General features: G+C 40.7%; 1 protein-coding gene across 15 annotated transcripts in view; it reads left to right on the forward strand.

The window, feature by feature from the left end:
• The window catches only part of LOC101465246 (protocadherin alpha-C2), a 208,585-nt gene that overhangs the window by 27,025 nt on the left and 159,547 nt on the right, over positions 1-22,013 (forward strand). Inside the window, exon 1 of one of the 15 annotated variants that reach the window (XM_076873777.1) lies at positions 106-2,571. The exons of 8 other annotated variants lie outside the window; for them this stretch is intronic. In XM_076873777.1, the coding sequence (XP_076729892.1) occupies positions 241-2,571 (2,331 nt within the window). In that variant the 5' untranslated portion in view covers positions 106-240. Of the gene's footprint in view, positions 1-105; positions 2,572-3,436; positions 5,873-6,513; positions 8,968-10,428; positions 12,876-13,625; positions 16,082-16,480; positions 18,947-19,204; positions 21,736-22,013 lie in introns of those variants that run through there. 6 more of the 15 variants (XM_076873772.1, XM_076873760.1, XM_076873762.1 and 3 more) reach the window with 6 other exon arrangements.

Below are 22,013 nucleotides of genomic sequence, written 5' to 3' on the forward strand. Positions count from 1 at the left end.
TGATCCTGTGGGTGTCAGTGTTACTATAAGGAAGTGCGAAATTCCACTCAGCCCCTTGTAATGTGTGCGTTGTCACCTCGGCCACAAAGAATATCAACGTTTGGGGTTTCGCCTGTGTATTTTTCTTTTCACGAAAACGGATGTCTGGAGTAAAATCTCAGGAAAACGTGATGATTACTAAGTGGAAAAATACGCGTGGATTTTATTACATATGATTTTTCCAAAGGACAAAGAGGCAGAATGATAACTTGGCCGTATCCTCTGGTTTTCGCCGCGCTCTTCTGTTGTGTGCAGGTGATTTTAGCTCAGATTAAATATTTGACTCCAGAGGATGTTAAAGTGGGAGCTATTATTGGAAATGTTGCGAAGGATCTGGGGCTCGATGTCGGTACATTGATAAGCAGGCGTTTTCGTATTGTGTCTGGAGCCCAGGGTACGCTGTTTGAGGTAAACCCGAACAATGGGGCGTTGTATGTTCACGAAAATGTGGACAGGGAACAGCTGTGCGATAGAAATGTTGCCTGTTTATTAGATCTAAAAATTGTTGTTGAAAACCCCCTTGAAGTCCACTATGTTACTGTTGAAATAATAGATACTAACGACAATAGACCCAGTTTTACTGAGAAAGAAAAGGTAATAGAAATAGCAGAGACCACACTGCCAGGAGCACGATTTCAGTTACCAGGCGCTCGTGACCGAGATGTTGGAGTAAATGCGGTGCAGATTTATAAACTCAGTCAAAACGATCATTTTCATCTTGAAATTCGAGACAGAGGGGAAGATAAAATCCCTTTCCTCGTACTGCAGAGAAACTTGGACAGAGAGCGGAAAACAAACCATAGCTTGATTTTAACCGCTATGGATGGGGGGACGCCGCCAAAATCCGCAAATCTGAGCCTTACTATAAAGGTTCTTGATAACAACGATAACAGACCAGTATTTTCTCAAGAGGTTTATTCCGTTACATTGCAAGAAAATGCCCCATTAGACAAGACTATAATCAAAGTCCAAGCAACAGATCTAGACGAGGGTATTAACGGGGACGTCGAGTATACTTTTGGGGGTGATATTACTTCCAGTGTGTTGCGACTATTTACTTTAGACAGACTCACGGGAGAAATTCGAGTTATCGGAGAAATTGATTATGAGACAGCCAGTGTTTACAATTTAGATGTCCAAGCCTCAGACAAAGGTCAGCCGCCGATGACGACTGACTGTAGAATTATAATAAAGATTCAAGATGTCAATGACAATAAACCAGAAATAGAAGTGACTTCAATATCCAGCATAGTCCCAGAGGACTCAAAACAGGGTACCGTGGTCGCTCTCATTACTGTTACAGATGCTGATTCTGGTTTAAATAGCAAAGTCATATGTCATCTAACAGAAAATGTACCATTTGAATTAAAACCGTCATTTAAAGAAAACATGTACTCGTTAGTAACAAAAGAATCACTAGATAGGGAAACTGTGTCACATTATGACATTTCAATAACAGCTACAGACTGTGGTGAGCCGCCTCTTTCCACCTTTAAAAAGTTCAACATTCAGGTGTCAGATGTGAACGATAATATTCCGGAGTTCTCACATAATCCACTAGAATTATACTTGACGGAAAATAACGCGGCTGGCGCGTCAATATTCTCTGTCAGTGCATTTGATAAAGACTGCAATGAAAATGCAGCAGTATCCTATCAAATACTCAGGGGGGGAGCTGGCCGCAATGTTATAGCATCCTTTGTGAATATACATCCCGAAAGCGGACAAATTACTGCGCTGAACAGTTTTGATTTTGAAACGATGAAAACTTTCCAGTTCCAAGTTGTTGCCTCAGATTCTGGAACTCCGTCACTAAGCAACAATGTCACAGTCAACGTCTTCATCCTGGATCAGAACGACAACGCTCCAGTCATCCTGTATCCACTCAGCTCCAACGGTTCTGCTCAAGGTGTGGAGGAGATTCCCCGAAACGTCAACGCAGGATACTTGGTGACTAAAGTCAGAGCCTATGACGCTGATATAGGATATAACGGCTGGTTGCTCTTTTCCCTCCAGGAAGTTACTGACCACAGTCTCTTTGCTTTGGACCGCTATACAGGACAGATCAGAACACTTCGCTCATTCACAGAGACAGACGAGGCTGAGCATAAACTACTCATACTGGTCAAAGACAACGGCAACGTTTCTCTCTCAGCAACAGCTACTGTGATTGTCAAACTTGTGGAGCCCAAAGAGGCTTTTGCAGCTTCTGATGTTAAAAGTGCAGCAAAAGATGTTGAGGATAGTAATGTCATATTTTACCTCATGATATCTTTGGGCGCAGTTTCTGTACTTTTTCTCATCAGCATCATCGTGCTGATTGCGATGCAGTGCTCCAAATCCACAGACTATACTTCTAAATATCTGCCAGAGACTAATTATGATGGGACACTGTGTCACAGCATCCAGTACAGATCAGGAGAGAAGCGGTACATGCTAGTTGGACCCAGAATGAGTATAGGATCTACTATAGTACCAGGAAGCCATGCAAATACTCTCGTGCTTCCTGATAGGAGACGTCCTTCTGAAGAGGTAAGACCTTAACACCCTTTTGTAAAAGCATTTTCCCTTTCCGTTATCGGCTTGCTTTACAATATCAGTTATAATGGCAGCAAGTAGCATAATGGTGCAGTGGTTCGCGCTATTACTTCAAAGAAAGAAAGTTTGGGTTTGTCTGGCTGGGTGGAGTTTGTACGCTTCCCGAGCCACTCTGTTCAATGTGCTATGTTTTCTTGCTGTTTCTTTTTAGATCACATTCACTGATAAGCTAGAAAGCCATACATGTACAAATAATAATATTAATAGTAATAATAATAGTAATAATAATAATCGTTTGTAGTTTTGCGAACTATTCGCTGCCCTTGGTGCTGATTGTTTTTTTTTCCCTTTCTTTTTTTTTTTTCTTTGAGCATGTGTTGGGTGCCTTTACTGTCTCTCTTGGTAGTTGTTTATATGCTACTTTTTGCGATTAAAGTTCTGTGGGAGATCCTGTGATCGCTATCCATGGTGCCAAAAACTATCAGGCTATCAGGTGAAGGAATGTTAAAGAAACACAATGATTGATTAATGACATTATCTGTTGGAGCAAGTTATCAGCAAGTTTTTATGGGGTAAATCGAGAGAAAGAGGGAAGAGACTAGAAAATGTTAAAATACTAAATTTATATTTGTTGTTCGAGAGCCAGTCAACTTTAATTCAGTTCTCAAGCCTAAAAGAGGATTCAATCAATGGGAAAAAAAAAAAAAAAAAAAAACAGCATATGAGGTTCTTTCTCAGCACAGCCTCTGGGTGTCACTATGAAATCAGAAAACCTTTAAGAACATTGTCCCTCCCCTTGCAAACCCTTTGTCTGAGCTGAGCAAAGCACTTGGACCAAATATACCAGCCGACAAAACCCTGTTGTTGGTTTTGTAAATATGTGGCGGTAAGCGAGTCGGTTATTGCTCTTGGCATTAACAGCTCCTGTGGATTTATATGCTGTTGAAAAATGATGGAGACTCCAACAAGTCACTACTCCCGGTTTGCCTTTTATTTGGCGTTGATGCTATTTTCCGGAAGAGAAGCTTTGGCTCAAATAAGATATTCTGTTGCAGAGGAGGTGGACGATGGCACTGTTGTTGGAAATGTTGCGAAGGATCTCGGGCTTGATGTAACCTCTTTGGGTGACCGACGGTTCCGTGTTGTCTCTGGAAGTGAGGACAGTATTTTTGAGGTAAACCAGAATAGTGGGGCATTGTATGTCAGTAATCATATCGATAGAGAGGAACTCTGTCAGGGCAGCGGTGCTTGCCGCATGGAGGTAAAAATTCTTGTAGAGAACCCTTTGGAAATACACTACATAATCGTAGAAATTACTGACATAAATGATAATTCTCCTAGTTTTCCTGCAAGAGAGCAGACATTTGAAATAGCTGAACAAACACTGCCAGGGAAGAGATTTCAGCTGCACACTGCTCGCGATCCCGATGCTGGATTAAACTCTATTCGTACATATACTATAACCTCAAATGAACATTTTGAAGTAAATATCCGTCAAAGTGATGCAGGAAAGGTACCGTTTTTAGTGCTTAAGAAATCACTAGATAGAGAACAAAATAATGAACACAAGCTAGTGATGACAGCTGTCGATGGAGGAAAACCTCCAAGATCAGGCACATTAAATGTTACCATAACTGTTCTGGACAGTAATGACAATCGTCCAATATTTAGTCAGGAGATTTATCACTTGTCTATAAAAGAAAACATACCCGTCGGTGCATCAGTATTTAGAATGAATGCGACAGATTATGATGACGGTACTAATGGAGAAGTTGAATATACTCTCGGAAAAACTTTATGGCAGAAAGTTTATGATATTTTTGAACTGGACAAAATAAGTGGAGAAATTACGGTCAAAGGAGTAGTGGACTATGAAGAAAACAACGTGTATGAACTGGATGTTGAGGTATCGGATAAAGGAACGCCTCCATTGATGGGCGAGTGTAGACTAATTATAAAAGTACTAGATGTCAACGATAACCCGCCTGAAATCGAAGTTACATCACTTTCAAACACAGTGCCTGAAGATTCCAAGCTTGGCACCGTTATTTCACTTCTTAGTGTGAAAGACAAAGACTTCGGTGTGAATGGAAAAATAATATCAAGCATTATTAATGAAGTCCCTTTTGAATTAAAACCTTCTTATAAGGAAAACACATACTCAGTGGTAACTAAGGATGTTTTGGATCGAGAGGTGGTGTCCCATTATGAAATAACAATAAAAGCCACCGACTGCGGTGAACCTCCACTATCTACTTTTAAAACTCTGCGCATTGAGATATCAGACGTAAATGACAACAGTCCACATTTCAAACAAAATCCTTTAGAGTTTTATCTCGTAGAAAACAACGCTGCTGGAAAGTCTATATTTTCTGTAAGCGCTTCAGACAATGACTTAAATGACAATGCAGCCATTTCATATCACATTATGAGAGAGGGGAGCCAAAATGACGTTATGTCATCCCTGAATATAAACAGTGATAATGGACAAATCACTGCGCTGAAAAGTTTTGACTTTGAAACGCTGAAAACTTTCCAGTTCCAAGTCGTTGCCTCAGATTCTGGAACTCCGTCATTAAGCAACAACGTCACAGTCAACGTCTTCATTCTGGATCAGAACGACAACGCTCCAGTCATCCTGTATCCACTCAGCTCCAACGGCTCTGCTCAAGGTGTGGAGGAGATTCCCCGAAACGTCAACGCAGGACACTTGGTGACTAAAGTCAGAGCCTATGACGCTGATATAGGATATAACGGCTGGTTGCTCTTTTCACTGCAGGAAGTGACTGACCACAGTCTCTTTGCTTTGGACCGCTACACAGGACAGATCAGAACACTTCGCTCATTCACAGAGACAGACGAGGCTGAGCATAAACTGCTCATACTGGTCAAAGACAACGGCAACGTTTCCCTCTCAGCAACAGCTACTGTGATTGTCAAACTTGTGGAGCCCAAAGAGGCTTTTGCAGCTTCTGATGTTAAAAGTGCAGCAAAAGATGATGAGGACAGTAATGTCATATTTTACCTCATGATAACTTTGGGCGCAGTTTCTGTGCTTTTTCTCGTCAGTATTTTCGTGCTGATTGCAATGCAGTGCTCCAAATCCACAGACTATACTTCTAAATATCTGCCAGAGACTAATTATGATGGGACACTGTGTCACAGCATCCAGTACAGATCAGGAGAGAAGCGGTACATGCTAGTTGGACCCAGGATGAGTCTAGGATCTACTATAGTATCTGGCAGCCATGCAAATACTCTAGTGCTTCCTGATAGGAGACGTCCTTCTGAAGAGGTAAGACGTTGCCCATCATTTTTTAATTCGTTTAATTTCTATTTCACAAACAGACGCCCTGAAACAGTACTTACTGGGGTATTTTAACATCTATACCAATACAAATACACGTTTCCTTTTAATTATTTTGGTCTCAGCTTTTGAGAAGTTTCCCTTACAAAGTTGAAAAAAAGTTAAGAAATGTATAGTTGTGACGCGTGGGTCTTACACGTTCCCAGCTTTAAATTTAGAATTAGTCAATTTATGGGCAGTATACATCAGCTTTGTTGTTTTAACACACATCTACATTCGCTGTGTAAAACAAACTCTGTATAACTACTTGATGCCCATTGCGATCAAAGTATGTCAACATGAAATTCATCCCTATAGAATTAATCTGAGTACTATCAGATCCATGTTTCCTAATGCTTCTTCGATTGCATTAAGTTCTATGGCAGGAAAAAATAGTACAGTCGCTTTAATTTGTAAGGCGGAAAGAAAGCATATAGAGAAGACAAAATATATGTATCATATGAATCACGTTTTGTAACACATCTCCTCTGGGTGTCACTCTTACATCGGAAGAAAAAAATGACTCCGTCCCTCCTCTTTCAAGGCTTTTGTTTCAGATTGAGGAGGGGAAATCGCGTATTAAAACCAAACCCACCAGCTGATGGACGGTTTATATTTTAGAAATATGCTATAACCTGCTGTTTGTCGACTCAGGGAGCTTCTGTGTATGTAGGTACTGTTAAATAGCTATGAAGATCACTACAGGATCACGAACGATGAAGGGTTACTGGTTTGTTTTTCATGTGGCCGTATTGCTGCTTTTTGGGAAGGAGGCTTTTTCTCAGATACGATATACTGTTCCAGAGGAGGTTGCAGATGGAACTGTAGTTGGAAATATTGCGAAAGATCTGGGCCTTGACATCAATTCTTTGGCTGATCGACGTTTTCGTGTTGTGTCTGGAAATACGGATGCCTTTTTTGAGGTAAACCAGGACAATGGGGCTCTCTATGTTCGCAAGAAAATCGACAGAGAGGTTCTCTGTCAAGGAAGTGGCGCATGCTTACTGGAGCTTAAAATTCTTGTTGAAAACCCACTGGAAATGCATTATGTAGTTGTGGAAATTACTGATGTAAATGATCATTCTCCTAATTTCTCCGAAAGAAATCAGAGATTTGAAATAGCCGAACATACACTGCCGGGAAGGCGGTTCCAGCTACACACCGCTCGTGATCCTGATGCAGGACTTAATTCCATTCATACCTACACCTTAACACCAAATGATCATTTTGAATTAGATGTCCGCCAAAGTGACGAGGACAAAATACCATTTTTAGTCCTAAAAAAGTCGCTGGACAGAGAGCAAAAATGCAACCATTCGCTTGTGGTTACAGCAGTTGATGGGGCTAAACCTCCAAGATCCGGAACCCTAAATGTTACAGTTATTGTTCTAGACAGTAATGACAATCGCCCAATGTTTAGTAAGGATATTTATGAAATTTCATTCCCAGAAAACGTTTTGGTTGGCACCAAAATATTTAAAATTAATGCGACAGATCCAGATGAAAACTTAAATGGAGCAGTTGAATATAGCCTTGGAAAAACTCTAAAGAAGAAAGTGTATGATATATTTGAACTGGACAAGTTAAGTGGGGAAATTATAGTAGAGGGATTGATTGACTATGAAGAAAATGACGTTTACAAACTTGATATTGAGGCGTCCGATAAAGGAACACCCCCACTGACGGGTGAGTGCAGAGTCATCATAAAAATCACAGATGTTAATGACAATCCACCAGAAATAGAAATCACGTCACTATCAAATTCAGTATCCGAGGACTCCAAGCCTGGCACAGTTATTTCTCTACTCAGTGTAACAGATAAAGATTCCGGAGTGAACGGAAATATTATTACAAGCATAATCTCAGACGTGCCTTTTGAATTAAAGCCTTCGTATAAGGAAAATATATATTCAGTTGTAACCAAGGGACTTTTAGATCGAGAAAAAGTGTCTTATTATGAAATAACAATGAAAGCCACGGATTGTGGTGAGCCTCCACTATCTACTTTTAAAACCCTTAGCATTCAAATATCAGATGTAAACGATAACATCCCACAATTCTCGCAGAATCCACTACAGGTTTACCTGTCAGAAAACAACGTTGCTGGAAAGCCAATATTTTCAGTAAGCGCGACGGATAAAGACTTGAACGACAATGCAGCCATTTCATATCACGTTGTGAGAGAAGGGAGTAAAAATGATATAATGTCTTTCCTAAGTGTGAATTCAGACAATGGACAAATCACTGCGCTGAAAAGTTTTGATTTTGAAACGCTGAAAACTTTCCAGTTCCAAGTTGTTGCCTCAGATTCTGGAACTCCGTCACTAAGCAACAACGTCACAGTCAACGTCTTCATCCTGGATCAGAACGACAACGCTCCAGTCATCCTGTATCCACTCAGCTCCAACGGTTCTGCTCAAGGTGTGGAGGAGATTCCCCGAAACGTCAACGCAGGACACTTGGTGACTAAAGTCAGAGCCTATGACGCTGATATAGGATATAACGGCTGGTTGCTCTTTTCACTCCAGGAAGTGACTGACCACAGTCTCTTTGCTTTGGACCGCTATACAGGACAGATCAGAACACTTCGCTCATTCACAGAGACAGACGAGGCTGAGCATAAACTGCTCATACTGGTCAAAGACAACGGCAACGTTTCTCTCTCAGCAACAGCTACTGTGATTGTCAAACTTGTGGAGCCCAAAGAGGCTTTTGCAGCTTCTGATGTTAAAAGTGCAGCAAAAGATGATGAGGACAGTAATGTCATATTTTACCTCATGATAACTTTGGGCGCAGTTTCTGTGCTTTTTCTCGTCAGCATCATCGTGCTGATTGCGATGCAGTGCTCCAAATCCACAGACTATACTTCTAAATATCTGCCAGAGACTAATTATGATGGGACACTGTGTCACAGCATCCAGTATAGATCAGGAGAGAAGCGGTACATGCTCGTTGGACCCAGAATGAGTATAGGATCTACTATAGTCCCGGGTAGCCATGCAAACACATTAGTTCTACCCGACAGGCGGAGAGCATCTGAAGAGGTAAGACCTTAACACCCTTTTGTAAAAGCATTTTCCCTTTCCGTTTTCGGCTTGCTTTACAATATCAGTTATAATGGCAGCAAGTAGCATAATGGTGCAGTGGGTCACGCTATTACTTCAAAGCAAGAACCTTTGGGTTCGTCTGGCTGGGTGGAGTTTGTACGCTTCCCGAGCCTCTCTGTTCAATGTGCTAAACACCAGCTGTTTTCGTGCTGTTTTTTAGATCATATTCACTGATAAATTATAAAGCCATAATAACAATAACAATAACAATAACAATCCTTTGTGGTTTTGCGAACTATTCGCTGCCCTTGGTGCTGATTGTTTATTTTTTCCCTTTCTTTTTATTTCTTTGAGCATGTGTTGGGAGCCTTTACTGTCTCTCTTGGTAGTTGTTTATATGCTACTTTTTGGAATTAAAGTTATGTGGGAGAGCCTGTGATCGCTATCCATGGTTCCAAAAAACTATCAGGCTATCAGGTGAAGGAATGTTAAAGAAACACAATGATTGATTAATGCCATTATTTGTTGGAGCAAGTTATCAGCAAGTTTTTATGGGGTAAACCGAGAGAAAGAGGGAAGAGACTAGAACAATGTTAAATTACTAAATTTCTATTGGTTGTTCGAGATCCAGTCAACTTTAATTCAGTTCTTAGCTTGTAGCTTGTTCTCAGTAGCAGTGTTACTCATCTAGTCACACTCAGGTTATACAATTGCTGCATGTGTTACCGTTTCCTTGAAATCACACTACAGCAAAACAGTCATCATTATGACGTAGTATATGTCCCGCTTTGCATTGTGGTGTTTTTGAAAATGAAGTACTTTAAAACATGATTACATTTTCATTTTTTACTGTAGTTACCTTTGAGACGGTTTTAATTACCAATACTATTACCAATATTATAGCTAAGCTGCAATAACCAGAATAGTTTCTTGTGAATAGGAGAACAGTTTTTGATACTACTATGTTACATTTTCTGGTTACGTTTGTCAACCTCCGCTTTCTGTTGGTGTTACAATTACAGGTATCTTTGGTAACGAGAGCAGCTATGTCAAGAGCAGCTATCGCTGTCTGTAGTGCTGAACTATACTGTGGCGCGTTGCCGGTTCCATTCAAAGTAGGGTGTTAGATTAATATACTGTTATGTAAAAGCAGAAAAATTAAATCTTTCTTCAGTACTATTAAAAAATGAATACAAAATTCAACTGGTGAAATTCAGGGGAAAGAAATACCTCACGTATCCTTAAGTAAGTGGATAGAACTCTTTTATCGCTATTGTCCTCAGTGACAAATTTTGCACATAAAATACATACCTATACTGGTCCTTACTTAAAATCATCAGAAATAAACATACAGAGTTGTCCCCTTGGTGTCACTATAACATAAATGACCAGAAAACACAGTCCCTCCCCTAACAAAGCTTTTTGTCTGGTGGTTCACGGCAACGAATGCATAATATCTAAAAACGGGAGTCGGATGAGACCGTGAAGTAATCGCAAATATAATTATTATAGAAACAGATTCAGGTGTCATCGTGTGCAACTGGACAACAATGAGGAATGGAAGACCGTATCGATGCTGTGAGTGCTTCTGGGTTGCTTTTTATTTGACACTGCTGCTGGTTTTCGGAAAGCGGGCTTTGGCTGATTTGAGATACTCTGTTCCGGAGGAGGTCAAAGAAGGAACTACTGTTGGAAATGTGGCCAAGGATCTTGGTATTGACAAAACCTCTTTGACTGATCGTCGGTTCCGTGTTGTTTCTGGATTTAAGGACGCGTTTTTCGAGGTAAACCCGGACAATGGGGCTTTACAGGTTCGTAAGAAAATCGACAGAGAAAAGCTTTGTCACGGTAGCGGTTCATGCCTCATTGAGCTAAAAATCCTTGTTGAAAATCCCCTGGAAATGCATCATATTGCTGTAGAAATTGCTGATGTAAATGATCACTCCCCCAGCTTTTCTGAAAAGGAGCAGACCTTTGAAATGGCCGAGCATACATCTCCGGGAACACGATTCCAGCTTCACCCGGCTCGTGATCCTGATGCTGGAATAAACTCTATCCGCATATACACACTAACGTCAAACGAGCATTTCGATATTGAGATTAGTCAAAGTGATGAGGACAAAATACCATTTCTAGTGCTGAAGACATCTTTAGACAGAGAACAAAAGAATAAACACTTGCTAACTGTAACAGCAGTTGATGGAGGTAAACCTCCAAAATCTGGCACGCTTAATGTATCCGTTATTGTTCTTGACAGTAATGATAATCGCCCGACATTCAGTCGGGAGACTTACCAAATTGAAATAAAAGAAAATGTCTCTGTTGGTGCTGTTGTTGCAACTGTAGCTGCTATAGACCCAGATGAAGGCACTAACGGGGAAATAGAATACAGCCTGAGCAAAACATTAGCGCGTAAAGTTTATCAGATATTTGAACTGGATAGTGTAAGTGGACAAATTACGCTAAAAGTAGCATTAGATTTTGAGGATTCTGAGATTTATAAACTAGACGTTGAAGCATCTGATAAAGGACAACCTCCATTAATCGGAAGGTGTAGAGTAATAATAAAGATACAAGACATTAATGATAATGCACCAGAAATAGAAGTCACGTCACTATCAAATACAGTAACCGAAGATTCAAAGCCTGGCACAGTTATTTCACTTATCAGTGTAACGGATAAAGACTCTGGACTTAATGGAAAAATAATTACACACATGACCGACAATGCACCTTTCGAATTAAAACCTTCTTACAAGGAAAACATATATTCCGTGGTCACGAAGGGAGTGTTAGATCGAGAAACTGTACCAGAATACGAAGTAATAATAACAGCTACAGACTGTGGTGAGCCTCCTTTATCGAGTTTTAAAACTCTTAGCATTCAGATAGCAGATGTAAATGACAACAGTCCACAATTCACCCAAAACCCATTACAGTGTTACCTGACAGAAAATAACTTCGCAGGTGCGCCAATATTTTCTGTGAGTGCGGTAGACCTCGATGCAAATGAAAACGCAGCTATTTCATATCATCTTCTGAGAGAAGGTGGTGAAAATTATGTAATATCTTTTCTAAATGTGAATTCAGATAATGGACAAATCACTGCGCTGAAAAGTTTTGATTTTGAATCGCTGAAAACTTTCCAGTTCCAAGTTGTTGCCTCAGATTTGGGAACTCCGCCACTAAGCAACAATGTCACAGTCAACGTCTTCATCCTGGATCAGAACGACAACGCTCCAGTCATCCTGTATCCACTCAGCTCCAACGGTTCTGCTCAAGGTGTGGAGGAGATTCCCCGAAACGTCAACGCAGGACACTTGGTGACTAAAGTCAGAGCCTATGACGCTGATATAGGATATAACGGCTGGTTGCTCTTTTCACTGCAGGAAGTGACTGACCACAGTCTCTTTGCTTTGGACCGCTATACAGGACAGATCAGAACACTTCGCTCATTCACAGAGACAGACGAGGCTGAGCATAAATTGCTCATACTGGTCAAAGACAACGGCAACGTTTCTCTCTCAGCAACAGCTACTGTGATTGTCAAACTTGTGGAGCCTAAAGAGGCTTTTGCAGCTTCTGATGTTAAAAGTGCAGCAAAAGATGATGAGGACAGTAATGTCATATTTTACCTCATGGTAACTTTGGGCGCAGTTTCTGTACTTTTTCTCATCAGTATCATCGTTCTGATTGCAATGCAGTGCTCCAAATCCACAGACTATACTTCTAAATATCTGCCAGAGACTAATTATGATGGGACACTGTGTCACAGCATCCAGTACAGATCAGGAGAGAAGCGGTACATGCTCGTTGGACCCAGAATGAGTATAGGATCTACTATAGTCCCTGGAAGCCATGCAAATACATTGGTGATGCCAGATAGGAGGAGAACATCTGAGGAGGTAAGACTAACATATAACACATACTGTGCATCCAGCTCAGATGTGTCAGCTGTTATTTGGTCTGCAAGATTAAACCTTTTGATAACTCATGATGAATGAATTAATGGGTTAGTTGCTTTTTGAATCCATATCAATACAAAAATGTGTACAAATTCAAAATAATTACCAATACTATAACGTTTTCTTTCATTATCAATATAAAGAAAGCCTATGAGTTTGTTTGTTTTAAGATTTCTTTTAGTAGAAATATCGGAGAAATATATACAACAACACCCACTACTACTGTTACTAACAGAAACAAAAACAACAACAATAATAATAAAGAGAAGAAGAAGCAGAAGAAAAGAAGAAGAAGCAAATATTGCGCAGCGTTTTGTCTCGAATCCTGCATGTACGTCCTTCCGACGTGACGTGTTAAATTGTTACTGTGGCGGAGTTCACTAATATACACCGTTTATTTTCTCAATGACACATGAGACTAATAAAAAGTCTCTGACTGTAAAGATGGCGCAGCCCTTCCCTTAGCATATTATAGTGTGTTTGCTGCAACTTGAGTTTATCTGCTGACTTATGTTGATGTGGCTGTTGTTACTAATGTATAGGAAAACCTTTCAGAGTATAAATCGTCTAAAATGTTGTCCTCTTGGCGTCACTGTTACACCGAGCATTCCATAAAGGAATTAGGTCCTCCCCTAAGAAGGCTTTTGTTTGATACCTCACAGCAAAGCTGATGTGAGTCGGATGAGGCGGTGCCATATGTTTTCTTTACATACTTTACGAAAAGCCAAGGATATATAAATTGAGCTTCCTAGAGAAATATGTTTTATGTGTAAATGTGTTGTTTGAGAAGGATGGCTGAGAGAACACGAAGCAGAACAGGCAACCGCTGTTGCTTTGCTTTTCATTTGTCTTTGCTGCTGATTTTCGGAGAGCAGGCTTTCGCTGAACTGAGATACTCGATTCCAGAGGAGATGAAAGAAGGGACTATTGTTGGAAATGTTGCTAAGGATCTTGGTCTTGACAAAACCTCTTTGGCTGATCGTCTGTTACGTGTTGTATCGGGCTCTAAGGATGCGTTTTTCGAGGTGAATCCGGACAATGGTGTGTTACTGGTTCGTAAGAAAATCGACAGAGAGGAACTGTGCCATGGAAGTGGTGCTTGCATGATAGAGCTAAAAATGCTTGTAGAGAACCCACTGGAAATCCACTATGTAGCTGTAGAAATTACTGATGTAAATGACCATTCCCCGAGTTTTTCTGAAAAACAACAAACCTTTGAAGTAGCAGAACAATCATCCCCGGGAACACGATTGGAACTGCATGCGGCCCGTGATCCTGATGCTGGCATAAATTCTATCCGCACATATTCATTATCTTCAAATGATCACTTTGATATAGAGATTAGTCAAAGTGATGAGGAAAAAATACCATTTCTAATTCTGAAGAATTCCCTAGACAGAGAAAAAAAACATAAACATTTCCTCTTTGTAACCGCGGTTGATGGAGGTAAACCTCCGCGATCAGGAACGCTTAATGTTTCCATCACTGTTCTTGATACTAATGATAATCGCCCGACGTTTATACAGGATACTTATCAAATAGAAATATTTGAAAACGTTTCGGTTGGGACGACTGTTGCAAACGTAAATGCAACAGATCTGGATGAAGGGACAAATGGGGAATTAGAGTATAGCCTTAGTAAAACATTAGCGCGTAAAATTTATGACATATTTGAACTGGATAGTGTAAGCGGAGAAATTACACTGAAAGGAGGGTTGGATTTTGAAGATTCCGAGGTTTATAAACTAGATGTGCAGGCGTCAGACAAAGGAACGCCTCCGTTAACAAGCAGGTGTAGAGTGATTGTGAAAATTAAGGACGTCAATGACAATCGACCGGAAATAGAAGTCACGTCACTGTCAAATACAGTAACCGAAGATTCAAAGCCTGGTAAAGTTATTTCACTTATCAGTGTAACGGATAAAGACTCTGGAGTTAATGGGAAAATTATTTCACGGATAACTCAGGGCATTCCTTTTGACTTAAAACCATCCTATAAAGAAAATACTTACTCAGTTGTTACTAGCAGGTTTCTGGACCGAGAGGTGGTGTCACATTATGATATTACAATAGAAGCTACAGACTGTGGTGAGCCTCCTTTATCCAGTTTTAAAATTCTTAGCATTCAGATAGCAGATGTAAATGACAACAGTCCACAATTCCTGCAAAACCCATTACAGTGTTATCTGTCAGAAAATAACTTCGCAGGTGCGCCAATATTTTCTGTAAGCGCGTCGGACAACGATGCAAATGAAAACGCAGCTATTTCATATCATCTTCTGAGAGGAGGTGGTGAAAATGACGTCACAGCATTCCTAAATGTGAATTCAGATAATGGACAAATCACTGCGCTGAAAAGTTTTGATTTTGAAACGCTGAAAACTTTCCAGTTCCAAGTTGTTGCCTCAGATTCTGGAACTCCGTCACTAAGCAACAACGTCACAGTTAACGTCTTCATCCTGGATCAGAACGACAACGCTCCAGTCATCCTGTATCCACTCAGCTCCAACGGCTCTGCTCAAGGCGTGGAGGAGATTCCCCGAAACGTTAACGCAGGACACTTGGTGACTAAAGTCAGAGCCTATGACGCTGATATAGGATATAACGGCTGGTTGCTCTTTTCACTGCAAGAAGTTACTGACCACAGTCTCTTTGCTTTGGACCGCTATACAGGACAGATCAGAACACTTCGCTCATTCACAGAGACAGACGAGGCTGAGCATAAACTGCTCATACTGGTCAAAGACAACGGCAACGTTTCTCTCTCAGCAACAGCTACTGTGATAGTCAAACTTGTGGAGCCCAAAGAGGCTTTTGCAGCTTCTGATGTTAAAAGTGCAGCAAAAGATGATGAGGACAGTAATGTCATATTTTATCTCATGATAACTTTGGGCGCAGTTTCTGTGCTTTTTCTCGTCAGCATCATCGTTCTGATTGCAATGCAGTGCTCCAAATCCACAGACTATACTTCTAAATATCTGCCAGAGACTAATTATGATGGGACACTGTGTCACAGCATCCAGTACAGATCAGGAGAGAAGCGGTACATGCTAGTCGGACCCAGGATGAGTATAGGATCTACTATAGTCCCTGGAAGTCATGCAAATACTCTAGTGCTTCCCGACAAGAGAAGAACATCTGAAGAGGTAAGATGCCTTAAATGGCCAAAACTCTAGTTTTGCTTTTAGTAGAGTTTGACAACAAACTTGTCTTGATTTGCCATTTAGAGGTGTTGGTGAATGCTGTCAGTGGTGCTGAAACCACGCGCTATTTATCTTCTTCTTTCTTTCCTAACACCATGAAATTTGACATGTCCTTCTTAACACAAGTGCAAGTATCAACTTAAAGATGAGATACTTTAACATGCACTATTATCCAGGGAAAAAAAAACTTTGATAGTCACTTGGTGTCACTATCTGAGCAGAAAAGTGTTTAAAGATAAGCTCTTTGTCAGCAGTATGGGACCTCCTATTTGTGGGATGGGTTTCACTCTATGCCTCCTCTTCATTTAGAGCATATATTCATCTTATGTGAACCTGATACTGCACGGTAGCCTGTCTGGTGATATGAATATTTTTTATTATTTTTCTCAACTCGTGGAAAACTCGGTATTGTAAATCACAGAGGAACATTTTTACCTCCTAATTATGGAGCGAAAACAACCTGGAGCATCAAAAGACGAATTGCGGTGGATCGCTTTCATTGTTGTAGTTATTCTAGTGTGGAGCCGCGCTTCGGCGCAGATCAGATATTCCATTGCCGAGGGAGTCAATGAAGGAACTGCTGTTGGAAATATAGCAAAGGATTTGGGATTGGAAAAGAATACATTGAAAGAGAGAGGATGTCGCATTGTTGAGGGTTCATCGGAGTCGTTTTTTCACGTGGACCAAAACGATGGAATACTATACGTTGACCGTATAATTGACAGAGAGAAGGTTTGTGAGAGAAACACAGCGTGTTTGATCAACCTAAAAACAGTGCTTGAAAACCCTCTTGAAATTCATTATGTGACTGTGGAGATTCAGGATGTGAACGATCATGCTCCTAGCTTTTCAGTTAAACAGTACCGTCTCGAAATTTCAGAGTCAGTTTTACCAGGTTTGCGCCTCCAGCTGCAGGCAGCGCATGACCCCGATGTTGGTCAGTTTTCTGTCCAAGAGTATAAGCTCAGTCCCAATAATCACTTTCGATTAGAAGTTAAAGATCGCGGAAAAGAGGGGAAAATACCGATTTTAGTTTTACTCAAGACGCTAGACAGGGAAACAAAGAAAATTCATAAGCTACTTCTTTCAGCTATTGATGGAGGGAAGCCAAGTAAATCTGGAACAGCTGAAATATTTATCGATGTGTTAGACGTTAATGATAATATGCCAGTTTTCAATGAAGACACGTACTCGGTACTTGTGAACGAAAACACTCCCACCGGTACAACAATAGTAAAAGTAAATGCTTCTGACTTAGACGAGGGATCAAACGGTGAGCTTATCTATTCTTTAGGTAGCAATGTAAACCACAGGATACGCGAACTATTTCGTGTTGATCCAAACACCGGTGAAATTATTATTCAAGATGTGCTAGATTTCGAATCAGAGGAAAGCTATGAAATTGATATACAAGCGTCTGATAAAGGCTCGGCTCCGTTAAGGACAGACAAAAGTGTGTTGGTGAAGATTGTTGATTTGAATGATAATGCCCCTCAGATAGAGGTCACTTCGTTTTCAAAGGCAATACCCGAGGATGCAAGACTGGGAACTACTGTGGCATTAATCAGTGTTATCGATAAAGACTCTGGTCTTAACGGGAAAGTAATTTGCTCATTTAATGAAGAAGTCCCTTTCAAATTGTCACCTTCAACACACGACAACATGTATTCCATAAGTACAAAATCGCCACTGGATAGAGAAAAGCAGGCCATATATGATGTAACAATAGTTGCAAAAGATGCAGGCACACCCTCGCTAACTTCTGTAAAAAGCATTACTATTATTGTATCGGATGTGAATGATAACAGGCCGGAGTTTTCAGCAAACCCTTACACTTTTTATGTTACTGAGAACAATTTACCAGGGGTTTCAGTGTTTTCTGTGAGGGCATCAGACCAGGACGAAGGTGAAAATGCCCATATTTCATATCATATCCTGAGAGACGAAAAAGAGAATAGTAAACTTTCTTCATACAGTCTTAATATCAATTCTGATAATGGGGAGATTTTAGCGCTGAAAAGTTTTGATTTTGAATCGCTGAAAACTTTCCAGTTCCAAGTTGTTGCCTCAGATTCGGGAACTCCGTCACTAAGCAACAACGTCACAGTCAACGTCTTCATCCTGGATCAGAACGACAACGCTCCAGTCATCCTGTATCCACTCAGCTCCAACGGCTCTGCTCAAGGTGTGGAGGAGATTTCCCGAAACGTCAACGCAGGACACTTGGTGACTAAAGTCAGAGCCTATGACGCTGATATAGGATATAACGGCTGGTTGCTCTTTTCACTGCAGGAAGTGACTGACCACAGTCTCTTTGCTTTGGACCGCTATACAGGACAGATCAGAACACTTCGCTCATTCACAGAGACAGACGAGGCTGAGCACAAACTGATCATACTGGTCAAAGACAACGGCAACGTTTCTCTCTCAGCAACAGCTACTGTGATTGTCAAACTTGTGGAGCCTAAAGAGGCTTTTGCAGCTTCTGATGTTAAAAGTGCGACGAAGGATGATGAGGACAGTAATGTCATATTTTACCTCATGATAACTTTGGGAGCAGTTTCTGTACTTTTTCTCATCAGCATCATCGTGCTGATTGCGATGCAGTGCTCCAAATCCACAGACTATACTTCCAAGTATTTACAAAAGGCAGATTATGATGGGACACTGTGTCACAGCATCCAGTACAGATCAGGAGACAGGAAGTACATGCTTGTTGGACCCAGAATGAGTATAGGATCTACTATAGTTCCGGGCAGCCATGCAAATACTCTGGCGATGCCAGACAGAAGACGCCCACCTGAAGAGGTGAGTAATAACGTGTTGCCATGTATTCTACCTATTGATTTTTGTCATTATTCTCAATGGTGGTGAAACTGGATTTGGATAGAATTTCGACAATGACCTCAAACACGTCAGTTTAGTGATGCAGTAGCCATAATTATTTGTCAGCTTGATATCATAAATTGTACTATTACACATATTCACAAGGTGGCGGTACCTTGTCAGTATAACGCCTTATAGCGTCTCTGAACGTCATACTCGAGTCCAACCACGCTACATGCAGTCTGGTTTGAGAGCGTTTAGTTGAAAGACTTGCTCTAAGCGTGTGGTGACTATTATTTTACACTGGCAAATAATATACGAGAAGTGGATTTATTTCTTGCTGCTATGGAGACAAAAATCTAAACATGTGGCGAATGATGGAAGCGTTTGGATTTTTACGTTTACCTCACAGTATGAAACAAAGGCGACGGGAATCATGGCGACAGCGATCACCACTCATCAGCGTTTTTGTTGTGCTTTTATTTTTCACAATCGCTTCAGGACAGCTGAGGTACTCTATATCAGAAGAGCTAACAGAAGGGAGTGTTGTTGGGAATATCGCTAAAGATTTGGGAATAGATCTGAATATAATGAAGCAGAGGGGATTTCGCATTATATCTGGCTCGACTGAACCTCTTTTCAATGTAAATGAGGATGATGGGGTCCTTTACGCAAAGCGCAAAATAGACCGAGAGAAAGTATGTAAGGATAATAATGTTTGTGTAATTAGTCTCAAAACTGTGCTTGAAAACCCACTAGAAATACATTATGTCATAGTGGAAATAGCGGATTTAAACGACCACTCTCCTGCATTTCCCGACAAAGCTCAGAAACTAGAGATCTTCGAGTCTGCATTACCAGGAGCACAGTATCAGTTACAAAACGCTCACGATCCGGATAGTGGCACAAACTCTATCCAACAGTATAAAATAAGTCAGAACGACCATTTTCGTTTAGAGATTAAAGACAGAGGCAAAGATGGTAAAACTCCAACTTTAACGTTGGGTAAACAGCTAGACAGAGAGGTTAAAAGTAGCCATAAATTGGTGCTCATGGCTATAGACGGTGGAACACCTCAAAACACGGGCACAGTTGAAATATACATAGATGTTTTAGACGTTAATGACAACATGCCAGTGTTTATCCAAGATACATATTCAGCAGTACTACAGGAAAACACCCCGGCTGGCACAACAGTCATTCAGGTTAACGCAACCGATTTGGATGATGGTCCCAATGGGGAAGTAGTTTATTCATTTGGCAGTGGCGTAAAAGGTAAAATTCGAGAGCTTTTTGATATAGACTCTGTTACTGGGGAGATAATTGTAAAAGGTCACATAGATTTTGAAGAACAAGACAGCTATCACATTGATATACAAGCCTCTGATAAGGGAAGCATTCCACTTAAAACTTATAAAAGTGTGATAATTAACATTGGAGACATAAATGATAATCCCCCTGAGATAGAAGTGGCATCGCTGTCAAGTGCAGTTTCAGAGGACTCTAGACCAGGAACAACGGTCGCGCTTCTCAGCATTACAGATTCAGACTCTGGGTTAAATGGAAAAATAATCAGCTATATCGCAGGGGACAGCCCTTTTACACTAACTCCGTCAATACAAGATAACATGTTCGCCGTGGTCACCAAGTCACAGATGGACAGAGAGCAACAATCAACATATGATATAACAATAATTGCAAAGGACGCTGGTGAGCCAGCCTTAACATCGGAAAAGACAGTAAACGTGTTTGTGTCAGATACGAATGATAATAGTCCGCAGTTTTCAGCGAGTCCCTATACGTTCTTCATTGCCGAAAATAACCCACCGGGAGCTTCTGTGTTTTGTATAACCGCATCCGACAGTGATGATGGAGATAATGCGATTATCTCATATCATATTCTTAGGAATGCGGGTCATGAAAATAAAGTTACTTCATTTCTAAATATTAACTCCGAAAATGGGGATGTTTCAGCCCTGAAAAGTTTTGACTTTGAAACACTGAAAACTTTCCAGTTCCAAGTTGTTGCCTCAGATTCTGGAACTCCGTCACTAAGCAACAACGTCACAGTCAACGTCTTCATCCTGGATCAGAACGACAACGCTCCAGTCATCCTGTATCCACTCAGCTCCAACGGTTCTGCTCAAGGTGTGGAGGAGATTCCCCGAAACGTCAACGCAGGACACTTGGTGACTAAAGTCAGAGCCTATGACGCTGATATAGGATATAACGGCTGGTTGCTTTTTTCACTGCAAGAAGTGACTGACCACAGTCTCTTTGCTTTGGACCGCTATGCAGGACAGATCAGAACACTTCGCTCATTCACAGAGACAGACGAGGCTGAGCATAAACTGGTAATACTGGTCAAAGACAACGGCAACGTTTCTCTCTCAGCAACAGCTACTGTGATTGTCAAACTCGTGGAGCCCAAAGAGGCTTTTGCAGCTTCTGATGTTAAAAGCGCAGCAAAAGATGATGAGGACAGTAATGTCATATTTTACCTCATGATAACTTTGGGTGCAGTTTCTGTACTTTTTCTCGTCAGCATCATCGTTCTGATTGCGATGCAGTGCTCCAAATCCACAGACTATACTTCTAAATATCTGACAGAGACTAATTATGATGGGACACTATGTCACAGCATCCAGTACAGATCAGGAGAGAAGCGGTACATGCTAGTTGGACCCAGAATGAGTATAGGATCTACTATAGTCCCGGGTAGCCATGCAAATACACTCGTACTTCCTGACAGGCGGATGACATCTGATGAGGTAAGATGAACAGTTTACCTCTGTGCTGTATTTTAACAGCTCAAAATGGTGATTTTTACTTTAATGATATGTTCATGGATCAAAAATTAAATCTATTATAATCAAATCATCGTCCTCTAGTTTATATTTTTCGAATTTAAATTATTAAAATCACCTGCCTTCATACAGTTGTTAAAATCTTTTTTGCCACTATATATAGAACTTGTTTCAAATATACAACTTTTTTCTCGTTTTGTACTATCAATATTGGAACAATGGGTCATGATTATAGGTCCTTT

The sequence above is a fragment of the Maylandia zebra genome, linkage group LG2 (assembly GCF_041146795.1).
Source record: "Maylandia zebra isolate NMK-2024a linkage group LG2, Mzebra_GT3a, whole genome shotgun sequence".
NCBI classification, from domain to species: Eukaryota; Metazoa; Chordata; class Actinopteri; order Cichliformes; family Cichlidae; genus Maylandia; species Maylandia zebra.